Source organism: Tinamus guttatus, unplaced genomic scaffold (assembly GCF_059628265.1).
Source record: "Tinamus guttatus ecotype Peru unplaced genomic scaffold, ASM5962826v1 Tinamus_guttatus_pri_ptg000563l, whole genome shotgun sequence".
Taxonomy (NCBI): Eukaryota; Metazoa; Chordata; class Aves; order Tinamiformes; family Tinamidae; genus Tinamus; species Tinamus guttatus.
The window spans coordinates 1884214-1905650 of NW_028289097.1; the positions used below are offsets into that span (position 1 = coordinate 1884214).

Genomic DNA, 21437 nt, shown 5'->3' on the forward strand with positions numbered 1-21437 from the left:
GTGATCAAAACTCTGCCCTCGACTTCAAGTGTCACTGCACTAAACTGGGAGATATTGAAAGGGGAGTAAACCTGCCCAGCCACTAGCACTGTCACAGAACGTGTATTAAAAAAAATAAGAAAAAGGCAAACAGATTAATTATGAATCCTTTTCAGAAGCAGACCAGGATTAAAAAAATTCCTGCAAAATTGTTAGATTCTCCATCTAAAAAAAAAAAAAAAAAAAGTTTATACATATGCGCTGAATGTGACCAACACACAGGTCTCAACAGCACCTTACAGTACAGACTAAGACTTAGAGAGCTGATCTCACATTTGAAGTCTTTTAATTTAAAAAAAAAAAAAAAAAAAAAAAGTGGCTATGGCTGGGATGACACGAACGGGACACTCGGAACACAAGGCAGAGGCGGAACGGGCAGCCTCGCTCTCCAGGCCGTGGGAGCGGCGGAACGGGAAAGGGGCACTTCATGCACAAAATGTATTTTACAAAATACATATCCAAAAAAAAAAAAAAAGAAAAAAAGAAAAAAAGCTAACAAAAAAATCCCACCTTGCACTAACATTGCAGCACTCTCAACACTTGCTCTGTCACAGGCTGCTGCCCATTCTTGTTTGATAGAGGAGGCATATGAAAAAAGGGAGAGGGGAGGGAAATCCATGTTTCAGTCTGTTTTTCAGAATTTCTCTCATAGGGACGTCTTCAGTCATCTGATGTCAGACACAGAGCTCTCAGAGTACGTCGTGGTCATGACAGGAGTGCCGTTGTTTGCCAAGCAACCTTGCCTCAAGGTTTCAAAATACGAGGCCTGCACTGGTTTATGATACTGCAGAACTTTTATGGCATCTTCTATCTTAAACCATTCCCTTTTCCTTCCTGTAAATAAAAAGAAAAAACAGTACTGCAACAAAATTATGTTATCCTTATGGTGTTCCAGTTCACTACTGATGAGCTGTCAATCACTGTAATTTGTAGTAATGCTACATGATTAATTCCAGTCTGTAGCAAGGTGTAAGTTCAAAACAGCTAGGAAACTTTCTCTCAGCATCCTGTGATCTCACAGCAGTTTAAGGGCCATCTACTGCAAATCATACATTTATTCTAAGACAATCCAATGAGGCACACCAAACCACCCAATTTCCACCAATTTTCAAGTCACTTCCTCAGAAAAACCTCTCCATGTTATGGTGCTAAGGACAAAACTTTCTGTGGTAGTAAGCTTCATTTTCATTTGGAAGTTTGATTTAAATGCAAATATTTCAAAAGAGAACTGGGAATGATCAATCCATACTGCCCACATATATTTGCTTTTACTTTTAGAATGGCCAATTCTTCATGCACTTTGCTTATTAAATTCAGATTCCCTTAGGGATAGATTGTATCTCTACAGCCAAACTGACGACTTCACGTCCACAGTGGTTAAAATGGCATCAGCCTGACCACAAAGTTGTTTTGTTTTGTTTTTCCAGGCAAGTAAAGGACACAGCAGGGTAGCTTTTCTAGAGCATCCTCCAAAGGATTCCGAGGATGGGATCGCTGGCGCGCTCTGCGCGGAAGCAGCCAGCGCTCTCAAGCACAAAGGGCTCACCAATATTGACCGAGTCCTCCCAGTCTTCCAACACTTCCGTGACGATAAGGACGTAAACGTACGTTCTGTGTTTCCTGTCCCGATTCTGGAAGGCAGAGCGACAAACACAGGGTGACAAAGCTATCGAAGGGAAAGGGGACGCGGCGCGCGGGACGCGGCGTGCACAAGCTGCACGCGGCCTCGCCGTGCCCGTGTAGTGCCTTGGGGACAGCTGCCATCACATTATAACCAGCTCTTAGCTAACAAAACTGTAACATTTCAAAAGAGAGGTCTGAAAGCACTAACTGGGATGACTACCAAAAAGTCTAGTTCCTACTCGTAAGGCAATATTTGACAGACTGTATATTCATAAAGTAGTTGCTTAGCTGGAAGAATCAAGAAACATTTTGATCTGATTCTTACAGTTTTTCCCTCTGTAACTTAGCTGTAAACAGCTAAGGGAAATAACTGTGAGAAGGGATAAAAATACCACTCGGTGAGTGGCCTTTTTTTTTTTTTTTTTCAGGAAGAAAGGTGTGAATATACTGGAATAGTCACTGCTGCACCAGCTGATCACTAGTATTTCCAGCTGAAGTGGAAACTGCAGATGACCAACATCACTGAAAAGATCTGCAAATGTTTTTACTTTGCTGTGGAGTTTTTATGCTGTTGTTCCCCCCACACACGAGTTATTTTTATTCCAAGACGATTTACTTACCTCAAAAATTCCCACTAATCTTCCTAACGTCCCTTTCACTCCAGCCTATAAAAAGGGCAAGGAGAAAAAATAGGCTTTAATAACAGGTCACTACATATTTCCTTGTTTGTTGAACAACAGCAGTTCCTGCAAAACAGGAAGCAAATGCTGTAATTCAGGCAATCTGAAAACAACAGGCACAAGAGAAAGTACACAACTCTGCCTTGAGCTCTAACCGTGCAGGCGTTCTTTTTCTAAAAATACATTAAACCATTTTTAATACGTTCAAACTATCACTCTAAAGGGGAAAAACAAATTTTAAAAAAATCACAATTTGACAAGTTGCTGAACATCGATATAGCCCCAATCTCCTCTATAGGTTATCATAACCTGAACATGGATAAAACTTGCTTGGGAATCAGCAGATTTACTTCCCTAAAGTTACTGCTTGAGGAAATACGCGGGACACCCACTCGCACCATCAGAGCGACAGGACAGCTCCCAGTTACTGCAGTGATGTCTCGTACGCATTGGAGGCAAGCTGACTAAGAGTGAGCAAACACTTGGAAAAAGTACAAGTATAAAATACTCCCAAAGTTGTCAAGCTGCCTAAATAACAGGAAAAATATTATTTTTGAAGCAAAACAAAATACAGATGTAAATTGAAAGACTTTTGATCATAAGCAGACGCAAATTAGGAACAGATTCGAGTAACAGTTTTGTCTGGTACTTGAACACTATCAGTAACTCCCCACGTTACGTGGCTTGCTGCCACTCCTCACCACGGCTCAGTCAGCTCCACAAAGGGCTGTTTCTGCCCTCGGCTCTCCAGTGGTGCATCCTGCACGCAAAGTGTCATCCCACTCTCCGGCCTCCAGATCCCTCTTTTTTCCCCAACCATTTTCTTTCTTCTTGTGATTGTATGCAGAGCTCAAGTGCTACAGACAAGACCAGATTTCACTCCATTACTCAACTGGTTTGAAGCAACACACACAATTTGGCACACAACCCAGCCGCACTAGGAAGGTAAATTCAGCTGCCATCTCTGGCAGCTGGAACGTATCCCAAACAGCTCATGAAAATAGTGCTTCTACTCTTCAAGCCCAGATATAGAGACCTCATTATACAAAGCTCTTCTTTTTATTTTTTAAAAATGTTTGGGTGACGGGAACAACTAAATCTTTAACAATAAGGCAAATCCTCTGTCCGGAGCAAGCTGTTTCCTGCTTGCTCAGCTACTAACCAGTCGCATGGTTTTAGAGAGGAGCAACTCCCAATTATTAGGAGCAACTCCTAATTATTAAAAGATTTTCGTGGTTAAGTCCCCAGCCTAATGAATGAACACAGAGAGACCAAGCTAAGCCAAAGCACATCTCCCTCCTGCTCCCCTTGGCCAAAGCAGGCCCGAGGAGGAAGGGCTGTGTAACTCCCACTACGAGGCGCGTTCCTAGAAGCCTCCTCCTCTCTGCAACGTTCTCCCTCACTTCTCCTTCTAGGGAGGAGCTTTCCAACTGGAGCTTTTATGGTGGGCTTGGGAGCAAAATTTATCATCTCCTCAGTATTTCTGACATTCCCTTAAGCCCACAGGTGGGCTGCTATTAACCACCCGCTATTTCTGGAGCGAAAGGTCGATGCCCTCGTGTGCGCGCTCCCGCGGCTGGGACACACAACTGCCGGCTTTGACCTTTGCAGATGAGCGATTCCACCTCACCGGCAAAACTGCCGCTGCCGCCCTGGGCTCACGGCTCCCGAGTGCACTGGAAGGCCGATATGCCCGAAGAATTTCATTCAAAAAGCTCCAGCAATCTCAATAGCTTTTTGTTTGTTTGTTTAAGATAAGCAGTCACAGCAATCGGTCATCAGCAGAGGAACGCGAGGCCTCCAGCATCACAGCATACACACACACATATATAGATATATGTACACAAAGCGTAATCAAATGCTCTAGGCTAATAATTGTCTTCAGTTTTCTTCACTTGTTCCCAGGACAGGTCCTTGCATTCTGGCCAACACGCTCCTGTTCTCCTCACTCCCTGTCGAGACACCGAATCCAAAGGCAGAGACCTTGTTGCTGTGGTTTAGCCAACTCTCCAACCCGAGCAGAAACCAAGCCATCTACCTCCAAGCAACTGACTGGCCTGGAAGCAAGAACAGTGCCAAGGCAGCCCCAAGCAGCTCATCCCCAGCTCCAAACCCATGGCTGCACTAGCAGAGGCAGGTGAGGGCCCTTCCCTTCGCTCGGGTTAAGCGCAGAGGGAATCGAAACCACTTGGTGTGCAAACCAGCAGCCTCCTCCCTTCCACCTAGGCCTGTTCGCCCAGAAAGGTGCCAGGAGGGCACAACACATCCTGCTGGAAAACCATGCTGAATTCTGTTAGGCACTTTAAACAAGTGCTAAGGCTTTCTTCATAGATGAATTTACCATATACAGTGGTAGTTGGGTCATAAATTAATAGTTTGACTGAGGCAAACATCAGACTGAGCTCATAATGAAAATGAGAAACACTAAAGCCGTACCAAAGACCATGAAGTATATCCACCGTTAAATCCTCAAGTCCATTAACTCTCCTATCCAATTTTATTGGTATAATGGATTTTAAAGACAACATTCTCCTAGAGGACTTCCCATGCAGACTGCTGATTTGATACATACACACGGATATTTGAAAAGGACTTAATTTACACCCAAAGAGCAACAGCCTGTGTGTAGAAGTGACGGTCTGTGTGCAGGCAGGAAAAAGCAAAATAAATCAAGTAACAGTGCACCTTGTACAGGTGTACGAGATGGACAAGACTTGCAGAAAGAGCCTTTCTGTCCTTGCACCGAGCGCACCAGAGACCCAGCTGAGTTTGTGACACTTCACTCGGTCCTCACAAGGGAAGAGATGCACTTCTTGTAACAGCACATTAATTTAGCAATATCCAGCTGCCCCCAACCAGCACGCACACCTTCAAACCGCTGCCGCATGCCCAGAGGGCCGGGATGGGCACGTGGGACAAGGAACAACAGAAGAAAACCCGAGCGGAAATGAAGCTTTACTCGTTCTGCCGCTCATGGAGCAACTTGTTTTAATAAAGAAAAATTACTGAAGACATCCAAGAACAGCAGGTTCAGGTTTCAAAGCTGAAAATAAGTTTGGGTCAGATGTAAAAAGCAGCCTGCAGCAACACCATCTGTTCCTAGGGACAGCTTTTATTTCCTTCCATCTGAGCTAAGGAAAATGTGGGTTGGAATTTCAGCTATTTTACTTTGCTCTATTAGGCTCCAAGCCTGCATCTACTATAGATTACTGCTGGGCAAGAGGTAACACACACAAATCTTTGCTGTAATACTTGTACTACTAAAGGTAGTAAATCACACTGCTAGCTTAGACAAGTCCTGCAGACAGGAATGACAGAGCTAGTAGGCAGATTTTCTTGCTATTTTTATTGTATATCTCAAGGAACGCTGTGACTATGTAACTTATTCTTTTCTGCATTACAAGCAACATAAACATTTTTGAAAAAAGTGAAATATCACAGATTGAAGGATTTTTAAATGTTGTGTTCATTTTTATACAGTACACCTATACAAGATAATAGACAGTAGAGAACTCAGTCCAATATTTGCACTGAATATTACTAAAACTAAGAAGAGCCAAACTCCCTGGAATTATCTGTCATTCGTCCATGGTCCGTGCAACACTATTTAAAAGAAAAAAAAAAATCTATTTTTAAACGGAAGGTTATCATATTCTAAATCACTGACAAAAGACATGAAATAAAAGACTATTTATAAAGCCTACTTAAGAGCAAAGGTACAGTGGCTAGATCAAAGTATTCTGATGATATGGACTATTTTTGATATTGGCATCAATTGCTCATTTGATCACAGATCAAGCACAATTCCTCTGCCTTGCAGCTTCCATGAAGCGAGCAAGACCAACACTCCCCTAATTTTAAAGAATGTGACATTTACTAAGTATTAAAAGTCAGGATGCAAAACATGCAGTGATCACAAAATTGGTTTGGATTTAACAGACACATGTGGAGGCTGCAAAGACCTTCTTTAATTTAAGGCATTACTTCTTCAACATGTTCCTCACCACTTGCTCACACCCATAAAATGAAAAAAATACAAACATCTCCCTAACATAAAATTAAAATGGGGGAGAGAATACAACAGGAAAAGGCCAAGAATGAGGACAGAAAAAAAAAGAAAAACCAGGCGTGATGATTTTGGTACTAGTCTTTCTGTTTCAGAAAGGCATGTATTTTTTTTTCCTAGAGAGGTTTTCATGAACCTTACAACATACCTGGAGGTTGTAGCTGCACAAGACTGACAACATCCCTTCCAACAAGCTGTCAGAAAGGAGCAGCTCTACCGAGCAGCCCGCTCGCGCTCCGAGCTGGCGTGCTCATCTCCTGCGCTCGAGGATGAGCGTGACGAGCGGCGGTATTTGCCTGCTGGAATGCTTCTCCTGGTACGGATTAACACAGTTAAGGACTGTTTCAAACTAGGAAAAGGGCTTTTAACTCGCACTGGGACACAGGGATCACAGGTGTCAGAATGAACATTTCATTTTCAGAAGAGTCATTCTGACGTTTTGAAAACTAGAGAGAAGTTGGATTTCCTTACACAGTAGTTATCCCAATGATCTCATGTAAATGAGTTTAAGGAAGGATATTTTAAATATATATATATATTTTTTTATATATATATAAAAGAACAAACTGCAAAAGAGAGCCATGGCCACCTCCAAAGAACACAAGCAACTGAAAGTAGGAATCCTTCCACCCCTTCCTACTAGCTCTGATTAAATGGAAAAGCTCTACTGAACTCAGAGGAAGAAACGCCACAAGAATCTTCCATAGTTTTGGTTAACACAGAGACCAGGTCCTTTTAGGGTAAAAATTACTTGTGTGTCCATGGACATGGAGAGAGGATTTTCTCTCTACAAACGTGATCCCTGCCACATCAATAACCCAAGCTGGGAAAGCCCGGGTGCACGAGTCCTTCACACCATGAACTGCAGGATACAGCAGTACCCTGACCCAGCCACATACCCCAACCTGCTGCACACACGATCCCCAGCGACACCTGAACATCAGCAGCTCATCGGGCCCAAGCCAGAACTGACCCATTATAATTGGTGCAGATACTATAAGCAGCATATTGGAAAATAAACGTATCTGAGGAAAAACGTAGGTGCCCCAAAGCTGGCATGTGTTTTTCACCGGTGTCAGCTACTCTAATCATCAGCTGCACAAGTGCTCGAGAGGCTGCTCCTCTGCTGCACTTGCGGAAAAGCCCTGACGGCAGCAGCATCTCAGAGCGGGTTCGCAGCTCCCGACTCTGCGGGCACCGCGGGCACCAAGGGCTCCGGGGGCTCGCGGAGCACAGGGCACCTGGCTGGGAATGCTGTCCCGATGGAATGCCAGCCTCGTCCGGCCCCGCTCCACGTGAGGCGGGGAGCACCAGCCCGGAGAGCGGGATTATCCCAGCCAGCCCCAACCAGTTTCCTCGCTGCAGCCGCAGTCCATGCCAAGACTTCCTTTCAGCCACGGGCTGTCATGGAAAGAGCGCAGCTCTTCCAAGGCTCCGAGCTGCCTGAGAAAGCAAGCGGCGACGCACATTTATTTTAAGGATTTGAAAGGCGAAGCCATGGATCTCCTGAATGAACCTTTGACTTCAGGATCAAATAACTTAATTATTAGCAAGGATTTGCTTATAAAGCGAGGCTCCGCAACCGAAAGTATTTCTATTGTTTTGGCTAAACTCACTTTTGCTGGTAATGTATTTTGAAAGGTTGGAGAGTTATTAAAAAAGCAGGAGCTGTGTTACAAGTTGGAAACAACATTTGAAAGCAGCAATCTCGAGTACTGGAAGGCCTTAAAGTGATTTAAAAATAAACTTTGATTTTGTATCTTTGGTATCTTTCCAGAAAAACCGCTAGATTATGAAAACATCTAAAGAGAAACACATGACACAGGAGCTGCCACATGAGATTAGCCCAGACGCCCTGATGGCCAACATTTTGTTAGACAGCAGGTACTTCCAAGCACTTCAGGGCAAGGGTTCACACACGAGACAAGCAAATAAAGCAAGAGCTGGGAAAGCTTCCTCCCAGCTCCCGTTAATTAGCTCTGGATTTTTGTTCTTTAGGACACAGATTTATAACCCTCGTGAAAGCATTTTTAATACTGCCTTATATAACTGTGATCATCCACACACAACCATTTAATTGCTTCTGAATCCCAAGCACCTCTCCATTTCAGCAATATTCAGAAGAGAATTTCTAAAGATATTTTGCAAAAGATGCAGTCAACTTCCGCTTGCTGACTTTTAATTTCCTTAAAACACCAAACAAAGCCCCCACATCTCACTGTTGCAACCTTGAGAGGGGAAAAAAACCTTCTCCATGCAGTTCATAAAAGCGTATGTTGCTGTTTGATTCCCTTTCTGAAAGGGCTTCAAGTGACGAAAAAGAAAAAAAAAAAAGATTGTGAACACACAGGAACTGCTGCTTGTGACAACTCTTAAGAGTCAAATTCTGGTATTCACATCATCTCAAAATGTGGAGTCGACCAAATACACTGAGGTCCCTATTTCTGGAAAGTCTTCGATCACTCATAAGGTCTCTTTTCCATCTTGTACTCAATCGTTAGCTCCACAAAGACACAGCTGTCTTTTGAAGTTCTCTGAGACTGCACTTTACAAAAACAAAATCAAACTGAAAGCATCACCATATGCATCACAGTGGCTAGAGATTAGCTTTACCCACCTACAGGTGAAGGGATCAGTCGAGGAGGGGGCTGACTCGGGATGCGACGCTCAATTCACCCCTCTGCTGTCTTTCCTTGGAGCTCCTGTCTCCCTCCCTCCTGTCTCCCTCCCCGGTACCGCGACCCGCTGATGTTCTTCCCGTGCAGCAAACGGGCGCCGCGGCCGCTCGAGCTCTTGCTGAGCACTTACCTCTTCACAAACCTCCCGCACGGCGGCCACGCTGGGCTCCTCCTCGGGCTCCATGCCGCCTCCGGGGACAATCCATCGGTCGGGATGCCGACTGCTGCTGACGAGCAGCACCTGCGGGGAGAGCACAGCTGAGCAACGAGCTCAAGGCAATGACATCCTGCAGGGCCCCTCTGGAGGGCAGTTTGGACCTCCAAACACAAAATACCCCACATTTTCCATGGCAATATTCCTGAGCCCCTTCCAGGCAGCTGCACAAACCTCATCAGCAACTACACAAAAGCACTCCAAATCTCCAAATTATCTCAGGTGGTTCCTTCGCGCTGCTCCGGAGCGCGGCAGATTGCACAAAGCCGACGCGCACCAGAACAACGATCCACTACAATGCTGCAACCCCCACACCTCCCACCTCCACCCCAACCCAAAAATGGGCTTGTCATTTTTCTGGGGGGAAAGAAAAAAATTAATATCCATAAGCAGAGATAGAAACTAATGTTTTTCAGCTCTCTAAACAAAGCTCGTTCATTGAGTCATGTTGCACATCATTTTACTGGCGCAAGGATCCCAGCAAGGCAGCCTGCTCCAAAACCTTTCCAACACGCCAGCCCCTCTGGGGCGCAGGCCAGCTCCAACAGCTCCAGTCAGGAACCTCAAAGTTAACCGTACGGGACACCGAAATCCCAGGCTTTGCTGTGTAAATGTTGATTTTCCAGTGGGATATTGGAAGATTTGCACTAATTAGCAAGAGGAAGTCTACATACAGAATTCTAAACCACCCCTCTGCAATGGAGGCAAGTTTTAGATTTCCAGAGCTTATTCATTATTTCATTTTTTTGAATTTTTATCTACCAACCAAGCACTCTGCCAGCTTATTTCCCTTTCTGCTGTTTCACATTGAAAGTTGTGTAGATAGTAATGTGATGGTTCATCAAAGCATTAATGCAAAGTCAAATATTCAAAAACAGCATAGTTAATATGGGCAGAATAACCTTACTTATATTCATCATGAGAGTCTTCAAAATCACATGCAAATTTTGAACAGAGAACTTGCACTATTTGCACTGCACATAAAAAGAAAAGGGTCTGGTCTTTCAAAGCACAAGGCACAGAGCCAGGAATGAAGAAGATGACCCTCAAGAGGCCCCCAGACCATGCCCAGAGAAGAGGTGCTGGCCAGCAGGGCAGAAAGGCAGGGGCAGGAGAGGAGGGGAGGAGGAAGGCTCCACACAACGGCTCTCAAAACGAGCACGGGCAAAACTCAGGGCAGAAACCCAAGAGAGGTCACAACAAACGTTTCGGCAACTGCTGGGCTAACCTTTCCTAAGCCTGGAACGAAACCCAACGTTCTCAAGTGGCAGCACTTCTTTAATCAGTGATTTTTGGTCTATCCAACCAATAACCACGTCTCAAGGTCTTCCTGCTTCAGTCGGTGCCCACGTTTCAAGTCTGCAGTTGCAAGAAGCACCATCATTTATTAGGCAACCCCAAATCAATCCCTGGGCACCACCCAATCTATCTATTAAGGCAATTACAGTGCATGAATGGGCTACCTCAATCCTGCAGTTTCCTTGAGGGAACGCTTAACTATCTGCCCATTCTTTTGGCTCATGGAATAAAATAGAATAGCATTTACATTATAGCGTTATCCCATGGTAATATTCCTTTTCCCAAAACGTCCAATCCATATGAAACAATCACTAAGCCTTGTCTAAATATGGAGCGCAGGCAATTCCCAGAACAAAGTTAAAAGCAAAATAATGGACATTACAAATATAAACTGTCTTTGTGGGGTAAGCAAGCAACATCTCTGCAGTTTCCAATTGCAATTCAGGGTGCCAAGGAGGAGGGGAAAAAAAAAGAAATGAAGAAAACAGACCTTTGAATATTAGCAGAGCACAACTACAAATCACTGAATCCTGTCACCTTCTACTTGTTTAAAAAAATAATGTATCTGTGACAGAATCACGGTACAAAGACTTTCACATGCAAGATTAGCTGCTGGTGCAGGCTGAGCAACGCTTTAGCACCGCTCCAGTGTGAAACTTTTAGGTGTAAACAATAATTTTAGGCAACGCAAAGGAGCTCCAGCAGTTCTGGCAGCTGAGAGTACTCCAAATAGAATTAGCATGAACAACCCTCGCTGGGAAGGAAAAACCTGTCATTCTCACACTTTCATGTAATCAGACTATTTCCTGTTTAATAAAGAGGAAATCCCATCAAGAGAGCGCAGGAAACATGCCCTACAAGGTCATTCTTTTAAAACAACTTTAAACAGGATATTGCTACCAATGAGCTCTTACAAGACAAAGGGGCCTAGCTCAAAACGAGGGCAAGACATTGTTGTATTCTAAAAAACGAACATGTGAAAAAGTTTTGGGCTCCAATACATGCAAGACATCCAAAGGCATTGAGTAAGAGCCATTAGAAGCCAAGACTGTATTTTCCCATGAAAAACATTATTCAGATATTTTACAAACTGGCACAAATGCAATAAAATGAGATCTACTGCAAAATAACATCTCTGCAAATCATTAATATTTGGGAGGAATAGCAAGACTGCTGTATTTCAGAATAAACTCATGACATAGCACAAGACTAACTCCGATCAAAAGCCAAGAGAGAATGACAACCTTACCTTTTATTTTACAACACAGAGATAGAAGCGCAGCCCTTTAACTTATTTTTGGTGCATTTTGACAGTCAAGTCTTGGTCAAGAAATTTGTATCACAAGGTAGTACTGTTTCGAAACTTCCTAATATTGCAAAACTTGTCTCTATATTTCTGATAGGGAGATGACAAAAGCGTTATTCAATTGCTTAATTAGACAGAATGCTAATTAGACGGAATGTATTCCAGTTATTACCCAAAAGCTGCAAAATATATAGGACATTTTTTGAAAAAGACCACCTACTAGTGGCCTATGACCTCAATAGGTCATTTTTTAACCTGTAAACTTTATTAGCATACTTTTAAGGGAACAGTTTTACATAATAAAGAGATTTAATCAAAGCAGTTAAAATATATCAAAAATTACTGTTCTCTTAAACCTACTGAAGAGCAGAGAGAAAGGGACAAGATATTACTCAGACCTGAAACAACAAAAAAAGGAAGAATTATCTAGTTTCAATAAGACGCAACATTGTCACTGTGCCCATCACCTAGCACAACTCTACCTCAATCCCACCTGCCAGCCTCAGAAAAAGAGCCAAAAGAGTCTTTTTTGTGCATGTACCCAGCATTCTTTTCCACCTTCCCTTCATCTAGCACCTTTCAAGATTCTTTAACAGCAGCCCCATACTTTGATAACAGCCAACAGGTCCCTTACAAGAATTCAATCCAGAATTTTGTGCCAGGTCAATACACAAAAGAAAGTTTAAATTTCCATTTTGCCATTTTATTCTTGCCGGGAAACTATTTTTAAATGCTTATGGAAATTCTTGGCCTACGAGGGATTTGAGGGGCAGACTTTGGAGCCAAGTCATTTTGGAAAAATATTTGCAGGTATTGCATCATGCGGCCGACTTCTGTTTTCTAGGATTTGAAAGCCATGTCACGTCAAAGCAGGGGAATTGGCAGCACAAGCCTCTTTGGCAATGAAGTACTCGGAGATTTCAGTGTGTAGGAGGGGCTCCCGAACAGCCCTATGTGTAGCCCTAATGGCAGGCGACATTCAAAGCAGCATTCAAACAAAAACATCAAATCCCACCCCAGACTAGAACAGCCTACTGCCTTTTCCCTGGAAGAGACAGGAAACACATGCTGGAATATCCTGCGTTGTTTCAACGGCCAAATGCTCTTGCTCCCAACGCAGGGCTAGAAAAGGAGAGGGAGGCTGTTCCCAGTACAAATCTGGGAATCTCAGATACGCAATATTGACCTTAAAATGATTTACTTACTAACCTTATTCACATCAGTTATTCCAGAAATAACAGTGCTTTGCAATGCAAAGACCGGACAGCAAGGAATGAATTTTCAGTTTACAGACGGAGCAGAGACCAAAGGGGCTACAGCTTCCTTAAAGCCCAGGTGAAACTTACTAGCAAATAAGGCAGCTGTTTTCCTGACTTCCATGAAAGACAGTCCTACCCAAAGCTGTCAGGCTAAGGACAACCAAGCGGGCACACACACTTAGTAAGAAACAGCAGGCGAGATGTTAAATAGGTGCATTCGTCCCAAGGAACATTCTGCTGCCCAAAATTAACCTACAGACTCTGGATTTCTTTTGTTTTCCACTAAATATTAAGTCCCAAAATCACGTACTTGAAGACTTACTGAAGTATGAAGCCGCAGACATCCAAACCCATCTCACATTTTATCACTATTTATCAGAACACTGACTGCAAGAAAGCAGCACCTCTCAGAGCACGCTTTGGTGAGCCTGGTGCAGAAGATGGCTGACTTGGATGATTCTGCCCGTACAATCTGCCTTTGTTTGAAAGTTTCCATTTAAGAAGAGTCTCTGTATTCTGGAGTTCGGAGCTTAGCTGTACGGGAGACTTTCTGATTTGTCCTATGAAGCCAAGATACAGCTCTGTGTCCAGCATAATAAAGACCTTCTATGCTTTATTCAAAGATAACAATAATATACTGGGATTGTAAGAACATTTGTTATAGTATCTGAACGCTTTTATATCTGGCAAAACTGCCCTCTCAGCTGGGCTGCGTAAAACCACCGTTAAGCAATGAGAACGCATGCACTGACAGAGTTCAGGAGTCGAAGGAGAAAAGAAAATAAAGACAAAAATTAATCTCTTGAATTTAGCTAGCGGCAACACAGCCTTAATTACGCTACGACAAAACACACGTTTTGTCCATCTATTAACAGAGGATAGTCCGAACAAGCAGGTCGGGAGTTGAGGCTTCCAGGAAGGCTCCTCCGACCCTCTTGCTATGCAGGGCATGTCACCAACTTAGCACATGGTGACAAGTGCAGCCTGCGGCCAGCGAGGCTGCAGCCAGCTTGGTACGGGGCGGCGCGGCCGGCTAACGGGTCGGCTGCTGCCCCGTGCCCAACTCACGAGCCGGCCACAACAAAAACCCACCCTCCCCATAGCTGCCTGTCCTCGCAGCAGGGGGCTGTTCCCGAATGCTACATAGAGTTTTTAGACAAGTGTTGTTTTTCCACACAGACACACACATTGTTCTATGGCGTAACGTGATTTAACTCGCAATGCAGTAGGTAGCGGCTGGAGACGGCAAATTAATGACAGAAAACTGTCAGGATTATTCATGTGACAGAACTCGACAAAAATGAAGCACAAGGCTTGAAAAGGGAGTAAAACCTGAACTGGAATAAAGTTATTCAAAGCATTTGGATCACACCTCCGGTATTAGAAACACAGAAAAATAAAAAGAGCCTGTTTTTTTGTTTTGAGATAAGTATTTAAAACAAGAGTTATAAATTGTAATGTGCTGCATTGCCACTCTGGCCTCAAAACACCAAGGGCCATATTACTACCGATTCCTTGCAATTTTACAGTGACTGCTTACTCTTACCAAAGGAAAACATAACCAAGAGCCCCCTCCCTCTAGTAAAACTACGTTTTAGGTAAGAATGAAAGCTATCTGCAACATGCCTTTCAGAGGAGGGCCAAATCAGAGGCACCAGCCCAAGTGCCTGAACTAGCAGCCACTTGTTGAAGAAGCAGAGGGCCGATAACAAGGGCACTCCCAGTGCAAGACCCCAAAACTGATAACCTATTTTGCCTGTCAAAACCACTTTGTTGACCATCCAGTACTTACACAGCTCGTCAAGTCAGACTTTTTTTCCCAGAAGGAATGTTAGCATTTAAAGCAGCGGGGGGAAAGCGAGAATTTTGTTCTTTTTACACTGACCAAATATTCAATATCAGTGGGTGTGTGAATATATACATACTGTTTTGATGAACATGTTCGATCTATAAAAATCAATCCTGGAAAAAAAAAGCCCTACAGCCATGAGCACTCTTGAGAAGCTTTACAAACATAAGTAGTTAATCCTGCATATAATATTAAAATATGCTAGTGACACAAAAAAAAAAACCCCACCGAAGTCAGTAAGAATTAAAATAGCATTCAAACCTTCAGAAGCTCCTTAAAATAAAATTCAACCCAGCAGGTAAGCATATCCCCCTGAATTCCGCACGTTAGCCTTAAATTTCTTAGCATATTACTGTGCATTATTGCCTGTGCAGCAAGGACAGCTACAGAGACAAATTCTGGTATCAATACTTGCTAAATTTGAAAGATACTGGACCGAACAGTGAGTCTCTCAGCAGGGTTAAGAAAGAACTGGAGCTTTAAGAAACTGAGTATCTGCTTCCTAATTGCTAGATGTAAGCTAGATTTTGCCAAAGTTTATATTCCTGCTCTAAAGAACTTACTACAACACAGACAAGCAGAACAAGAGAATCCAAACCAAGAAAACTATTTCTGCATTGGCCTATATCCTACTGGATGTTGCTAACACATGTGGTAATGTGTTAGCAACAGACGGAGAAATTTATTTGGTTTCAACCACAAACTTTTTACGTAGCTGAAGGGAATGTGAAGAGCCAAGCTGAACCACTGGAACAGCGATCCTGAGATGAGGCTCCACGGAAAGGAGGGTGATCCCAGGGCGCTGGGCTCCCCTAACTCCCAGATCAGGAAGAATCAAACATGTTTTTAGCTGGTAGTGTTTTTAGACGGAAGCACAAACACGAAGGATAGCAGAACGTTTCTGTGGCATCACGGGAGTGCAAGGAAAGACCCACAGATTAGTTATGGACTATAGTGAAAATCTGAGAATTGTTGTAGTACATCGTGGTTTTCTTAAAAACTGACACAGCTGAAGTGAAAAGAAAAAGGTTAGTTTGCCTTCCAATTAGTGTCCCCAGCTGAGGCTCTGTGTGGCTACATAAATGTAGCTTTTGGTGACAGTACTGGCTTGGCACACACAAAAGACTACGGAGCCCGGGCGCTTACCAGACCTTATGTGAAAGTTCGGCTTTCTCATCTTAATTTAGACCTCATTCACAATTAAGAAAAGATGAGCAATCCTGGATCCTATTCTTGCTGAGGCATTTCCTCCAGAAGTCCCTGAAAACACGAGTGGTTAATGAGCAGCTTGTGCTTTCACCACGCACAACGCAGGCATGTTTGAACCTGTAGCTACACCAGTAGAGGACTTCACACCAAACAGTTCCTTCTCATTTCTGTTAAAATACGACAGAAATGCTGCCATTAAGCAGGCTTCCATCTGCTTCATCATAGTAAGACATCAGTGAAATTTTCTGGTACATTTCCTCATGAAAACAGCTGGTCTACACAAAAAAAAAAACTTGCATTATTTAAAAATAACACCAGAACAGCAATATTGAGAGCCACTGCCATCACCAGTAACAAAACAAAGGGCTGCAGAGGTAACAGGGTGCTTAAGGTCCCTTCATTTGCACGCCCTTGTTCGCCACTTTTTTCTTCAGAAGCAACGTCCTAGGAGTTTCCTCCACTTGGAGGGATGGACACGCTGCAGTCCTGGGGCTCTAACCATGGCTGAAAGGTTCTTTGAAGTCCGTTCACATTCGCTTTGAAACGGTCCCGCTGGGCCCCTGTCCTCCCTCCTGCTCAAAGCGATCCCGCTGCTTACGAAACATCCCTGATAGAGATTTTTTCATGCAGGCCAATTAAGGCACGTGTTTTGTTTTTACTCCGTTTGAGATTCACATTTAAATGAACTCTCCCTTCACTGTTTGTTAAAGGCAAACACGACAAAGACGTCTTTTCACCCGACGCTTGGTCTTCCAAAAATATTCCACTGGGTCTTTCGTGTCCAATAGCCCTGGCTTCCAAATGCAATACACTGAAAACACGCAACCTCTAGCACTATGAAAAGTAAATCACTTAACATAAAAAGAAACAGAGAAGTAAGAATTAAGTATTTTTCTTTCTAAAATTTAATGTCCAACCAAAGTTATGCTGTTTCAACGATATCTACTTATTGCTAAGACCCAAGAAAACTAAATGAACAAAATGAAGAGCTAATGGATACAGACGTAATTCTACTTTTTCTTAATTCCTTTTTGTTTAGTCACAGGTATGTTTAAAATTCAGGAGTTAATTTGAGGTTCAAAAAGGAAGAAAACTTTTTTAAGTTCACAGTGGGAAGTAAAGGAGAAATATGTGAGTGTAAAGGCACGGTATTTCTAAATCCTCAAAAGAAAACAATAACCAAAACCAGCCAGCCCTACCAAAACCAGCCAGCCCTGAACAATGCTTTAATACAGCAAATTTAAATTAGCCATCAAACATTCTTTTGGATTTTAACTGTGGCAATTTAAAACATATGTAACTACATTCTAGTTCTGTTTTCCCCTCCTTGGGGAGACCCCTTTAAAGAGATTTCAATTTCCACTTACGCAGAAACCATCAATAATAAAACATATCAGTAGCACCCAAAAAAAAGATCTCTAATGAGAAGAAAATGTAAAACACTTCTATAGACATTTAAAGCTGATATATAACTGATTAAATATATACAGATAACAGCCTTCTAGTTATCAAAAAAGTGCAAGTGAAGATATGATTAAACCTGTGAACTTGGCTCAAATCAAAGTTTAAATATCATCAAATGAGAAACCATCTAAGAAATTAGTAGAAAATAAAGACTTCCTATTTGCTGATTTAAATAATTAATACAAATATAATTTAAATTAGCCCATTCTGGCATGTGTGTTTAGTATAATATCACTTGATACTAATTTTCCTAAATGAATATGCTGAAAAAGCCCACTACTGTGGGTATTTCCTAGATAAGGACGCAAGGTGCCCTTTCAGCTGTGCATTAGCTATATGAATACCATAAATAAATAATGGTGTCTGCAAGAGCATGTGTTGCCCTTGGGATGCCAACCCAAAATAAAAGAAAACTTCAGGCTAATTTGTAACTGTGCCATTTCTATGGCTTATTTAAATATATATATACACACATCTGCAGTCTATATCACACACCACACACTTTATAGTGTTCTGTATGTGCTCATATAGCTCCCAGGTGGGAATCTATCCTGTCCCAACACACAGTTTTTCAGGACTGTCACTCGCAGCCTCTGCGAGCCGTGGAAATGACAGGGCACAACCGGACACAGAGAAACAGCGGGCGCTCAGCTTCTGCTTGGGAAAACTGGAAACTGATTTTTCTATTCAAAGTCTTATCTATAAAATAAAGTTTGAAGTTCCGTCAGTTTTAGAAGAGATATCCAATCCACCTTAAATTGTTTCAAGTTATAACTTCAATATAAAAGGACATTAAAATTAGAGCTTAAGCAAACCTCAACAATTTCAACTAAATTGAAAGAAAATTGTTTCAGACTAGTGTGCCTTTAGAAGGAGCTTGTTTATCTTTTTTTCTTGAATCATCTCTGATCAGTATTGTGAAACTCGCACGTGAGCAAACCTTCGTGGGGCCAACGGCAGCCCTGAACAGCAGCTCTGCCGGTCACAGCACGTAACAGAGCGTTGCCACCACGTAAGCCACAGGCTGGATGACACTGCAAATGGAAGAGTTGTAAAATACAGACTAAACACCCGGCAAAAGTTGATTACAGGTGTATCTTTAACCATGAGGTAATCAAACAGGGTCACGCACTTAATTCACGTGAAGAACAGACACACTTGCATAATAAAATGGGTAAGAAAGCATCAGGAAATACAGATGCCTTCACCTACACATGCTTATTAGTCCCAGTATCATTACACAACACGACCACATTCTTCTTTATAGCTAGTTCAAAGTATCACAAGTTTCCTGAAAGTCAGTGAGAAGGGCCAGCTATGACGAAAGACGCCCTAAAACATGTTCTTTTAATTTCCAAAGCGCTTCCACTTGAACCGTTGGCACTTTCACCATGACAGCACAGCAGTAAGGCTCTCCTAGGGCTCCTTCACCACGTTAAGCAGTAACTGAGCAGTACGTTAGCTCGCTTTCCTCTAGTGCACTCTCTGCATTCCCTTCCGATTTCCTGTAGCTGCAAATATGATAATCGGGAGAACAAAGACTTTGGGAGAGCCGCTGAGGAACCGGCGTCGCGGCGAAGACGCCCGATTCCACAGCGTGCGAAGGACAGAGCCGCAGCGGGTCTGCTCCGTGCCCCGCGTCAGCCCGCGTGGCAAAAACACGACAATGAAAGTGCACACTGGTGAAAAGTTACTCTTTTTAACTCTGCCGAAAACATGCCTGTGCCCCAAAACCAACCCGTTTACCTCTAATTCCCACCTCCTCCCTGGCCTCTCTGGACAGCCCCCTCCTGGCACTACATCCTTTTATCCCCGCTTCTTTTTATAACGCCCAGGTCAGGTTTCCCTCCCCACTCATGTGAGGCGCCCGCGGAGGCGCTGCCAGCGCCGGGCTCCGGGCAAGGGCCGAGCCCCGCGCGCGCCCGCTTCACCATCCCCTGCTCGCGGCGCCTCGTCCCTCCTTCCAGCGGGAAGGAATGAGGGAAAAGGGGGTGCGCGGGGGCACAGCCGCCTCGCCGCGGTGTCGTACCGCGCCTCGAGGGCCGGCGCCGCCGCGGCGGGCCCCTCCGCGCGCCCCTCACCTCCTCCTCGCTCTCGCTGCGGAAGCACAGACAGGCCGCCCGCTTCTTGTAGCCGTCGCCGTCGTAGGTGCGCGTCTGGTTGGACTTGAGCTTCATCATGGTCCGCGGTGGGGTGGGGGGACGCGCAGGCCGCAGGGCCCGCAGGGCTCAGGCGGCGGCGCCGGGAAGGACCCGCCGCGGCTCCCGCGAGGGGCGGGCGAAGGACAGGGTGGGGGGGACGGCAGAGGGGGAGCCGCCTCCCCGCACGAGTCTCCGGGGTCTGCCTCTCTCTCTGCGTCTGTCTCCCGCAGGCCGGGGGCCGCCCGCTACGCGCTGCCGCCCTTCGCCCGCCTCGTGCTGCCCTTCGCTTCCCGCCGCGCCGCCGCCGCCCGCGCTCCGGCCACCGCCGCCGACGACGACCGCGACGCCATCTTGGGGCACGCTACGCAAACGGCGTAAAGCCGCCGCGCGCCGGAGGCAGCGGGTTCCCCCTGCCGCTCCACGGCGCCCCCGCCACGCAGACAGCGCAGCCCGCCTTCCAGAATCGCTCCCCCCCGCGCGCGCACACGCTCCCCTCCCTCCGCCTTGCGCCAGCAGCGCGGCGTAGACGCGCTTGGAGAATAACGCGACGGTGCGTAAGGCGCCAGCCGGGCGGCTGCGTGCTTAACAGTTACGCAAAAGCCGCAGTGCCGGGCGCATGGCGGCCGCTTTGACAGCGGCGCTACGCAAATTGCGTGGCCGGCGAGAATGCCCCTCTTGCGCAAGGCGGGGGGCGGGTTACGCTAGTGGCGGAGCGCCTGTGGCGGGGGCCATTGTAGCTCGGGGCCCTGAGGAGAACAAAGGTTCGGGCGGCGGCACCGGAACCAGCACCGGGACCGCTGAAGCCCGGGGACGGCTCTGCCCTGCCGGGGACATCACCCCAGCACCCGCTCACTCCACATAAACCTCACCCGAAGCTCAGGCATAAACGTAGTCCTGGCCGAGGTGGCTCCTCCCAAAAGGCCCTTTTTGGGGGGCAATTTTAGGCTGGTTCCCACAGGGGCAGCCAGGGAGGAGCAGGAGCACCAGGCACAGCGTTGTCTCACAGGCAAAGCCATGCTGGCAGCAAGCAGCCATCAGCTGCAGAATACCACAAAAAACTCTCCAAATTACATATATATATATATATATGTATGTGTGTGTGTGTGTGTGTGTGTGTGTGTGTATAAAGAGGCAACAGGTCAGGTTTGCATTTGTACAATCACCTCATGGGCAAGCACCTGGGCCTGGGGCAGCCCAGAGGTGCTGCCACACGGTCCAGCATAAAAAGGGAGAATCTGCCTAAAAAGCTGACTGCTTTGGAGCAAGAAAAAGTGCGGCAAGCACCGGAGTCCTTCTCCAATCGTTATTTGCCCAGTGGAGGGTATCAAGGGATACTGGGCCCATCTTGTAATACATGCGTTTGTCCAAAAAAGCAACATTTGCCGGGTGTGGATTCCACCGAACGGCATCCAGAAATGAGACATCCTTAGGGCCTGTGTTCCTTGGAGCCCGTCAGCTCAGATGGCCTAATGCTAAAAGAAAGGAAAAAAAAAATAAAAAAAAGGCAAAAAGAAAACCACACACCCTGCTCTGAAAAGAACAAGGATTCAACCTATGTGAATAGATTGGTGGGTTAGGAAAGCAGCAAGAGATTTTTAAAAAGTGGAGGT

At 44.9% G+C, this 21437-nt stretch overlaps 1 protein-coding gene across 1 annotated transcript; it reads right to left on the reverse strand.

Annotated features, from left to right (window-relative positions):
- Positions 1-535: 535 nt before the first annotated feature.
- NUDT3 (nudix hydrolase 3) lies at positions 536-19878 on the reverse strand. The gene is made up of 5 exons (XM_010213430.2): positions 19768-19878; positions 9217-9327; positions 2283-2327; positions 1586-1670; positions 536-873 (listed from the first exon to the last, which is right to left on the reverse strand). The coding sequence occupies exons 1-5, from the start codon at positions 19864-19866 to the stop codon at positions 704-706; spliced, it is 510 nt and encodes a 169-aa protein (XP_010211732.2). The 5' UTR covers positions 19867-19878; the 3' UTR covers positions 536-703.
- Positions 19879-21437: the final 1559 nt, after the last annotated feature.

Bases quoted from the DNA above. Each gene is read 5' to 3' on its own strand.
- NUDT3 (XM_010213430.2), bottom strand. From the start codon at position 19,866: ATGATGAAGCTCAAGTCCAACCAGACGCGCACCTACGACGGCGACGGC. The intron at 2,328-9,216 runs GTAAGTGCTCAG...CCCTTTTTATAG, and splicing joins TGCGGGAGGTTTGTGAAGAG to GCTGGAGTGAAAGGGACGTT. The intron at 1,671-2,282 runs GTAAGTAAATCG...TCTGCCTTCCAG, and splicing joins GATTAGTGGGAATTTTTGAG to AATCGGGACAGGAAACACAG.